Raw genomic sequence first — 9,940 nt, 5'->3', positions numbered from 1 at the left:
GCACTCACACACCCAAATAACATCTGTAAAATATGCCAGTAAATGCATCTATTTAAACCTGAAAATCCATTTAATGGGTTCCATTTAATCCACATGTCCTTAAAGCAATATAAAATGTACTACAGCATTGTCTCTGATCCTGAAGCCTGTACTGCAAAAATAGATTTAAGATCCTCTTTACAGATATTAATTTATTAAATGAAGTTGAGAATATTAAATGAAGTTGAAAGGACTTTGGGAGGTCAGGGAATTCCATTTTCATAAACAGTGCTTTGAGTTGTTCATGTCTTGAAATTACACCTCATATAAATGAATATTTTCATATGGATTACAGGGAATTATCAAGTACTCTGATGTGCTTGATTTATGTTGTTTTTAATTTCAAATCAATACTGTTATTTACATTCAGCAGCTTTATACTTAGTCGAGGGGTAAATTGATTCAGTCAAGTCCAAATCAATGTGATTCAGCCATCTTCAAACGTTTTCACATTTAAAACCCTGATCTCTATTATTTGGTGTGGGGAGACTTACTAGGTCAGAGTTACGCCTTACAGCATGTGATTAAAACATGCACTTTGTCCATGTCCATGGATTTTGTAATACAATCCTTTAGCAATCTGGCAACATTTCTGGCTTTGTTAGCTGGGGCATTGCTTAGGAAAATTCCTGTGCAATACTGTTGTGAACTGATCCAATCCCCTTTGGAAACAATAGAAAGGCTTCCAAGGGCTTAAGCCATGGGCAAATGAGGTTCATGCAAAGGCTGAGCCCCAGCAGGTGAAGCAGGAGGCAGACACTGCAGGCAAATTGCAGCGTGGCAGATGCCAACAGGCTCACCAGCTCATCTCGATTGTGTCCTGGAACCTGCTTTTGATTCCTACAAAGGATGGGGTAGGAAATGTCCCAGTTTCAGCTGGGCTAACATTGTTACACATTGCTTTCAATTTAGTCATAATTTCTTTATTTAGTACAAATTGTACAATCACAGAATGTTAAGGGGTTGGAATGAACCTTAAAGGTCACCTAATCGCAACCTCCCTGCCATGGGCAGGGACACCTACCGCTGGACAAGGTCGCTCAGAGCCCCATCCAACCTGGCTTTGAACAGTGTCAGGGTTGGGGCAGCCACGGTCTCCACGGGCAACCTGTTCCAGTGCCTCACCACCCTCAGAGCGAAAAATTTCTTCTTGATGTCTATTAATTTTTTCCTCTCCTTCTCCTATCACTGCAGCTGTTGATGAAAAATCAAGGCAGCTTGGTTTCCAGTTGTCCTTGCATCCTGTGATAATGCATGAAGAAGGAGGAAGGATTTGAAAGGAAAATGCCTTTTTTTCCTCTAACCCTTCTCTATGGTTGTGCATTGGCTGAGACAGATCTTGTGCATCCCACTCAAGGGAACTGGGAATTCTGATTAAAGCCCATTAGTGCTGCACAACTCGCTGACAGCCCTGGATGGAACCGAGCGCTCCAAGATCCCGGGCAGCGCGGGGCAAAGCTGCACAGTGAGAGCTGCGGGGTGGGGGACACGGGCTGACCCCTCCCGAGGAGCTGCAGCACGAATGCGCCTCTTCATGGCTGGCAGAGGATTCCTGTCGTGAGGCTGGGCTTTAGGGGCACTCTAGGGACACGAGGGGCCGAAGCGCTCATGGGACCAGGCCCACTGCCAGCTCACCATCTGAGCCAGCGTGTGCCCAGCTGGGCAAGGAGGCCAGTGCCATCCTGGATTGTATCAGAACAGTGTGACCAGCAGGAGCTGGTCCAGCAGTGACTGTCCTTTGTCACAAACTCGCTGCTGTGCCAGTGCTGGGCCCCTCAGTTCCAGAAGGACATTGAGGGGCGGCAGTGTGTCCGGAGAAGGGCAACAGAGCCGGGGAAGGGTCTCGAGCACCAGGAGCAGCCGAGGTTGCTGGAGGTGTACAGCCCGGAGAAAAGGACATCCAAAGGGGATCTTAAAGCTTTCTACAACTCTCTGAAAGGAGGTTGTAGCCAGGTGCAGGGCGGTCTTTACTGCCAGGAACCCAGCGGCAGGATGAGAGGAAACGGCCTTTAGCTGTGCCAGGGGAGGTTTAGGCTGGACATCAGGAAGTTGTTCAGAGAAAGGCCGGTCAGAGGTTGGAATGGGCTGCCCGGGCAGCGGTGGGTCACGGTCCCGGGCGGCGTTTGGGGAACGACCGCACTCTGAGGGCGCCGCCCGGTCACGGCCCCGCGCCCTCCCCTGCCCGCTGGGGCCGGTCTGCGCATGCGCCGCTCGGCGCGGCCCCGCCCCCGGCCGGCGGGCGGCGCTGCCGCGGGCGCGCGCAGGAACATGGAGGCGGCGGCACGGGAGAGCCGGGCGCGCCGGGCGGCGGGCGCGGGGCGGTAGCGGCTCCCGGCCGCCCTCCCTTCAGCCCTCCCTTCCTTCGCTCCCGCCCCCTCCGCTCCTCCGGCGGCGGGAGAGGCGGCCCGCCTGCCCCCCGCGCAGGGCATGGCGGCCCCGGGCCCTCCGCGGCTGCCCCAGCTGCGGCTGGGCCCGCGGCTGCGGGCCGGGCTGGAGGTCGCGCTGCGGGTGCCGAGCCTGTTCCTCATCGACGCCATCTTCAACTCGGCCCCGCTGCCGGGCGGCTCCGTGAGCGCCGCGCTGCTGGGCGCGCTGCTGCGGCTGCTGGGTGAGACCCTTCCCTCGCTCCCCTCCCAGGGACGCGCACCGTGCCCCGCTCCCCGCCCCGGCACGGCGCGGCTCCCCGCTCCCCGCCCCTCGCCCTCCGCCTGCTGCTGCTGCCGCCGCGGCCCGGCTCTCCCTTCCCCCGTCCCTCCTTCCCGTCCCCTCGGCTGCTCTCCGCCATCCCCGCGCCCCTGCTCGGCCGCCCGGGTTGGGTCATCACGTCGCCCCCTCGTGCCCCGCTCCGGGCCCGGTTCAACCCCCGACCTTTTCCCCATTCCTTCCTCCTGTTCCCGTAGCGGTGCAAGGACCCGGCGAGGCTCGGGCTGTGACCTCCCCCCTCCTACTCTGGGTCTTCCAAGGCCGGAGACATGTGATTTAGTGGGTATAGGGTTTTCATGTGTTTTTTAAAAACCCTTTGCATAGTGTGATGTCTTCCTAAAATACGCTGTTAACGCCTTATTTTAGCAACAGCAGTTCAGAAAAAACCGGGAATTTGGTTCCCAGAGGAAAGAGAAGCCTCTTGAAACTTGCCAATGCTTATTTTCAAGCTTTTTTTTTCTTCCCTGCATGAAAGATGAAAGTCACTGGTGTAACTGGGTGATGCTGTTTTCAATATCCTTAACTTGGGTTCCTACATAGCCTCGGCTTGGTGGGAGTCCTGTTCAGCGAATTGCTGTATAGGTGATACTGTGCTGTGTATCACGTTTTGGAGCTGACGATCCTGAGGCAGGAAGGAGAACACCAAACAAATCAAGTTTTTGTTTGGGTTTTATTTGGGTTTGTTTTGTTTTGTTTTGTTTTTTTGTTGTTTTTTTTTTTTTGTAGGCCTGAGATGGATTTTAAATTTTATTTGACGTTTATAGTAGAAGAAAAACAGGAAGGAAATAGGCGGTACAGCTTTTGGGGCAGGAAGCAGAGGAGAGAGGGTTAAAGGAAATGTACACAGTGAGAAGTGTGTGACTGCATCACACAAGTCGAGGAGCAGAGAGGGAAAAAGTAAAAAATAACTTATAGCAAGACAGCAGGTGAGAGGAGAGCAGAGGGAGGAGGTAACAAAACGCAGCAGGTGTTTTGTTTTGGTTTTTGTTTTATGTTTATATCATTGCTTTAGTTAAGGGTGCCAGGGGAAGTCTCTGCTCACATGAGAAGTGATGCTCAGTGGGCCCTGAGTTGCCTCCTTTGCCTTCCATGGCAGGGGTAACAGCAGCTCTGGGATGGGGAGCAGGAATTCTTCCTCCCTGCTTCCCATTTCATTGACCTTTTGTTCAACACATATGGAATTGCTAAGAGTGATAATTCCTTTCTAAAAAAATGACATTGCAGTTTCTCACCAACTTAATTTTAGGAGTTGTTCATCATATGATCCAGATGCTGTAAGAAGAGCATTGAAATTAATTCCACCTGTGTAAATGAGAGTGGTGGATGTCTTCAGTGATGTCACTTAAGTGTGTGGTACTGGGATTAACAGATTTTGAGGTTTTGATTAACCACTTTTGAGGTTTGCATTTACTTGAACACTTTTCTGGAAGTGTTTGGGGGAAAAAGTGGGTAATTTTTGCCTTCTGCAAAAAAGCTTTGTGAATGTTTTATGCCAAGAGATTTATCTTGAATATTTAGAAAAGGCATGTGTGACTCGTGACTATCCAAAATTGAAGATTAAAATATAGGCACCTAAAGATTATCTTAAACACCTTCCACATGGTTCAGACAACAAAGTGCTTTTACATCTGTCTTTTCTCATCTGAATTTAAGGATTGCAGAGTTGGTTTTCTGCTGCTGTTAGGAAAGTGATATAGTTATTTTGGATCATTCTGTATTTAAACAGTGTAAAAATGTCCTTTTATTTACCATTTGCAGATTTTGAAGTACTGATCCAAACTTTTCCTGTAGCACAACAGCTACAGGGTAAACGGACAACCTGTCCACTAGACACAAAGATTAAAGCTCCAGAGAGATTGATGATTTTTGGGGGTGATGTTAAACAGTTCTGAAATAATCTGGGAGTACAGCTCTTGAGGAATGCTAATAGAGATCTGTGTGGGTGTTACAAAGATTTACAGCAGGATTCCTTGGTCTGATTCTTCCATCACTTTCTACACAAGTAAATAGAGTTATACAGGGCACAGAACCAACTTCCATAGCTGGAGCATGTTTTCTCTTTCACGTTTTTGATTAACCTTGCTTTGTCCCCAACACAATGTTTACCTTTCATATCTTTGCACTGGGTTTAAGTAGCTCAATTTAAGCAGAACCACCCCCAGGAGTGTGTGACTGGCACCTCAGACAGCAGTCCCTCCTCAGTGAGGACACTCAGTTTTGAGAAGGGTACTATAAATACTTGAGTCTGCAGAAAGATGTGGAAGTAAATAGAATGACTGGAGCTAGGGAAAAATAGTTTGGCAGTTCCACATGAATGAAATGCTGATGTGTAAAAGTGATTGTCCCCTGCTGTGACTGAAAGTTGAATCCTAAGTAGTGGGCTGCTATAAAGATACTGACAAATTTCAGGATTTAAAGGAAAAAAATTATAATAGACATTCATTGTAACACAAGAAATTATTTTAAAAGTAAGTGCAGCGTGGTTTGGTTCAGTGCTGTGTTTGGAGCCCGTATTAGAACAGTTGGCAATGGGGTGGCACACGTACAAACAGTAAAGATGAGTAGAGAGACAAACCTTATCTAAGGAGGAACTGCAGCATTTCCTAGCAGAGGGAAAACAGAAAAAGACTTACTGTTTCAGAGGGCAAAGGGGGTGGGCACAGGGCAGGGCAGTCTTCTCATGTTAAGATGGACTAAGTGACACTAATGGAGATGAGGAAAAGGAGTGCTCACAGCACTGAGCTTCTGAGATCTGCTACCTCTTAGGGTCTTTTGAGACTCCTTCAGTGAGTCTTGACTTTTCCCCATAAGACTTAAGAGAAACGCTGTACTTTTGTTAGTCCCTTTTCAGAGGAACCAGTAGGACAAGCTCTATTGACTCACTGTTGTACTGTTTTTAGAGATGTGTCTTGCATGTGAAACGTCAGTGTTTTAAGATGACCTGCAGTATCTAAATACAGGCCTGTTACTGCCACTGCAAGGCACAAAAATAGGTTTTGTTAAGGCGTGTTTCAGAGCAGCCTGTGTACTGCAAAATGCATCTCCTTTGGCTCAAATGATCAGAATTACATAAATAATGACCTTGTACAGGCATGTGAATCTTTTCTGTGACTTATGAGAAAAGACAAAGGTTACAAACTCGTCAGCAGTATTGGCTTTCCTAAAGATGTTTGTGGTGGTTAAAATGACAAGGCAACTGTCAAGCTTATTTTGTTAAAAGCACTGCATGTAACCAATATTCTTTCAGCTTTTCCTGGAAGAGCTGAGCTACAATGCAAGGGGCTTTCTGAAAACTGATAGAGGCTTTTCTTCAGTCCACAAGGTTACCAGGTTAATGATTAGTTAAGGAGAATGTGTTTATATCAGCCAGTGCTACTGGCAAGGAATATTGTTCAGGCGTATTAATAACTTTATCTGTAGCCTGCCTTTTGCACTTGATTCATGTTGATCCTTTCCCTTCTCAGTCCTCCAGACTTTGGAGGTTTGGTTTTTTTTTTTGTGTATTTGTGTGTGTTTGGTTGTTGTTGTTTTTCTTTATACAAGCAGTGGTTGCAATATTGGTAGAATCAAATGCTATTTCAAAGATTTTATTCTCATGATAAAGAGGCTATGGCTTAAATTTTTTTACAACATTTGTTTATGGCAGATTTAGAACAACCTAAACTACAGTTGTCAGAAAGAAAAGACCAATGCTGTACTCCAGCAGAAAGAGGATTACTGGTGATTTTATTTGTTTTAGTACAGAGATTGAAAGCAACTTAGAAGCAAATATAAGTTACAGAGATTGAAATCTCTCCAAACTGGTTTGGATGAGAAAGCAGTTGCATAGAGTGGAAGCTGATTGAGAAGTCCAAAACAAAGGCAGTGTGTTTCCTGAAAAAGAAACTGTTTAAGGAAATGAATCTAGTGCTAAGTGCTATTTAATTTGACACCTCTTAGGGCAGAGCCCTTACCTATGTAAGTGCACAGTGATGGAATTAATAAATTACACTACAGGAGTTTACTGCAGGGACACATAATCCCAATCTCCCAATGCTGCAGTTGCTCTGATAGGATTTCTCATAGGAAGGTGCAGACTTTGCAGACATGGTTAAGATGTGGTCATGGTCAGTATAAGGGAGAAGTTAGCAAACAGGAATTTCAAGGCCTAAATCTGACTTCTAAGAAGACAGACAAGTTTGCATTGGCAGAGAGGCAGTTGGTGCAGTTTTGGATTCTGTGCACAAAAGATGTATACTCTGGAAGATTTTCCTCATGTGACCTTTGTCATCACTGTCACTAGAAATAAAAGTAAACTGAAGGAAAATAGGAGTGCCTTCCTCACAACAGACTACAGTAATTTTTCACTCTTTTCCCATTAAAGAGTTTAGTTCAAGTGTTTTGGTTACTTATCTTTATTACTCCAGCTTGGACAGCTGTAGTTGAGTACCTTGTTCAAGTGAATTAGTGGACTTATTAAATTTTACTAATTTATTTTTTATTAGCTTTGCTTATAAAGGTGATCTGTTGAGGGTTGTTTATTTTTTGAACTTGTCTACCCTTGGATTTCAGGACTAAGGCTGAAAGGCAGGAATTGTGATTTAGGGCTTGCAGTGGCTTTGCATCACAGCTGTAGGTCACAGATGTTAAATGCAGAGATTAACTTGCCCTCTTGCCTGTTCTCTGAAAAGGACACAATTCGCAATGCAAAGTTACAAGTGACTAATGAGGAAGTGATACATTAAATAAATGTAGCTCCAAAGCTAATAGGTTAAATTCTGTTGTTGAACTTCTGTTGAGAACTAAATTATTTCAATCTGGTTTTAGGTGTCTTTGTATCCAGCGTTGTTCTGGTCTTACAACAGCGAGCACTTTTCAAGTTCTACATGATTGCCTCAGCGTTTCTGCTGGCTGCAACTTCAGTGTTGGTGAATTACTATGCTGCTTTGCACATAAACTTCCACAGTGCCTACTACACACCTGCATTTGGAATTCAGATCTTCCTACAAAAAGGACCTTCGCTATGGATGGCACTTTCTGTCCTTCAGCTTACCTTTGGAATCGGATATGTTACACTGCTAAACATGCAGTCCATATACTCTCAACTCATCATCCTGGATATACTGATTCCTGTAATTGGCTTGGTTGTTGAATTACCTTTAAATGTCCGGCAAGTACTTGTTTTTATTTCAGGCCTAGTTCTGACACTAAACACCACAGCCATTTTAGTTACGAAAATGAAGTGGTTCTATTATTCGGTACGATACGTTTATCTGCTGGTGAGGCACATGTATCGTATTTATGGATTACAGCTATTGATGGAAGATACATGGAAGAGGATTCGCTTTCCAGCTGTACTACGTGTCTTTTGGCTAACAAGACTTACAGCACAAGCTGTTGTATTAACATATGTTGTAAAGATGGCTGAAAACAACACGGAAGAAAAATTCTTCTTAATATCGTGGGATAACTGTTGGGAACTGATTTGCAGCCTGATCATAAGTGGGTGTGACTCTACTCTAACTGTATTGGGCATGAGTGCCGTCATTTCCTCAATAGCGCATTATTTGGGACTTGGTATCCTGGCCTTCATTGGATCAACTGATGAGGATGACAAAAGGCTTGGGTTTGTAGCACCCGTCTTGTTTTTCATTTTGGCTCTGCAGACTGGTTTAAGTGGACTGAAACCAGAGGAACGATTAGTTCGCCTGAGTCGAAACATGTGCCTTTTGTTGACTGCAGTCCTGCATTTTATCCATGGAATGACAGACCCCGTGCTGATGTCTCTCAGTGCCTCCCACGTGTCATCGTTCCGCAGACACTTTCCTGTACTGTTTGTCTCCGCTTGCCTTTTCATTCTTCCAGTTCTACTCAGTTACATCCTCTGGCACCACTATGCACTAAATACTTGGCTTTTTGCAGTCACAGCGTTCTGTGTAGAGCTTTGCCTAAAAGTAATAGTTTCTATCACTGTTTATATATTGTTTATGATTGATGGCTACTATAATGTGCTATGGGAAAAACTTGATGATTATGTCTATTATGTTCGCTCAACTGGCAATATTATTGAGTTTATATTTGGAGTAATCATGTTTGGAAATGGAGCTTACACAATGGTTTTTGAATCAGGAAGCAAGATTCGCGCTTGCATGATGTGTCTGCATGCATACTTCAACATCTACCTGCAAGCCAAGAATGGCTGGAAAACTTTTATAAACCGCCGAACTGCTGTGAAGAAAATCAACTCGCTTCCAGAGGTAAAAGGAGCTCGGCTACATGAAATTGATGATGTCTGTGCAATCTGCTACCACGAGTTCACCACCTCTGCACGCATTACTCCGTGCAACCATTATTTTCATGCACTTTGTCTTCGGAAGTGGCTGTACATTCAGGACACATGCCCGATGTGCCATCAGAAAGTGTATATTGAGGACAAAGAAAATGCCAGTATCTCTAACAACAATGGGTTTGTAGCACCAAATGAAAATCCTGTACGGGTTGCAGAAGAAGCTGCTGATGCTGAAAATGAATTAAATGAAGATAATGACAGTTCTGATAGTGATGAGGAAGATGGCGACTGTGTGGCACAGCACTTGAATGAGACTCTTAATGTGGACTCTAACTCTCTTGGTGATTAGGATGTCCTTTACTAAGCCGTGAGGTATTTGTTCAAGATTGACTTCAACAGAATAAAAGTATCACTTTGTAGTTATTGTACTTAAGCACAACAGCAGTATCTCAGTGTTGAGTCTGTGAATGGTGGTTGTTTACTGTGGTGTGTGCTACTGTAAATATACCTCTAATTTTTGGTGGTCTCTTTCATGACCACCTTAAAATTATGTACATTATTGTACATGGAATAAAATGTTTTCACGTTTTTAAGATGGTTGGAAAAACACTCTTTAATTGATGTAGTGATAATGCTGTGCCAAAGACTGTATACCAGTAATCCCCAATCAATGTTTTCTGGATGCAAATGAAAAATACTGGTGAAAACAGACTGTTCAGCTGGTCAACTTGGAAATGAAAGCCTGAGCCAAAGCAGCTTTACTTACAAATTCAGTATTAGCAGAGCTTTATTGCAAAAAACTAGTGAGTTGTGTTTTTAAAAAATAAAAATTTAGGTTGGTAGACTTAATGCTATAGCATCTGCGTATGTGGAACAAAAGGCGACACTGCTCAGCTTTCTGGTGAAGCAGCAAAGCGCATGCCATGGATG

General features: G+C 44.7%; 1 protein-coding gene across 2 annotated transcripts; it reads left to right on the top strand.

Annotated features, from left to right (window-relative positions):
• Positions 1-765: 765 nt before the first annotated feature.
• Positions 766-9,603, top strand: RNF139 (ring finger protein 139). 2 transcript variants are annotated; one of them, XM_056484920.1, is made up of 2 exons: positions 766-893; positions 7,549-9,603. In XM_056484920.1, exons 1-2 carry the CDS (start codon positions 824-826, stop codon positions 9,357-9,359), a joined length of 1,881 nt encoding a protein of 626 aa, XP_056340895.1. In that variant the 5' UTR covers positions 766-823; the 3' UTR covers positions 9,360-9,603. The 2 variants fall into 2 exon arrangements, with proteins under 2 accessions (XP_056340895.1, XP_056340894.1); XM_056484919.1 differs by lacking the exon at positions 766-893 and adding an exon at positions 2,277-2,647.
• The last annotated feature ends 337 nt before the right edge of the window (positions 9,604-9,940 follow it).

The sequence above is a fragment of the Oenanthe melanoleuca genome, chromosome 2 (genome assembly GCF_029582105.1).
Source record: "Oenanthe melanoleuca isolate GR-GAL-2019-014 chromosome 2, OMel1.0, whole genome shotgun sequence".
NCBI lineage: Eukaryota > Metazoa > Chordata > Aves > Passeriformes > Muscicapidae > Oenanthe > Oenanthe melanoleuca.
The sequence above is the reverse complement of the archived record's forward strand: the minus strand, read 5'-3'. Positions and strand labels throughout refer to the sequence as shown.

What these genes read in the sequence shown, in the direction of transcription:
- RNF139 (XM_056484919.1), top strand. Translation starts at nt 2,467, where the DNA reads ATGGCGGCCCCGGGCCCTCCGCGGCTGCCCCAGCTGCGGCTGGGCCCG. An exon ending in CGCGCTGCTGCGGCTGCTGG is followed by an intron (nt 2,648 to 7,548) that starts GTGAGACCCTTC and finishes ATCTGGTTTTAG; the next exon opens with GTGTCTTTGTATCCAGCGTT.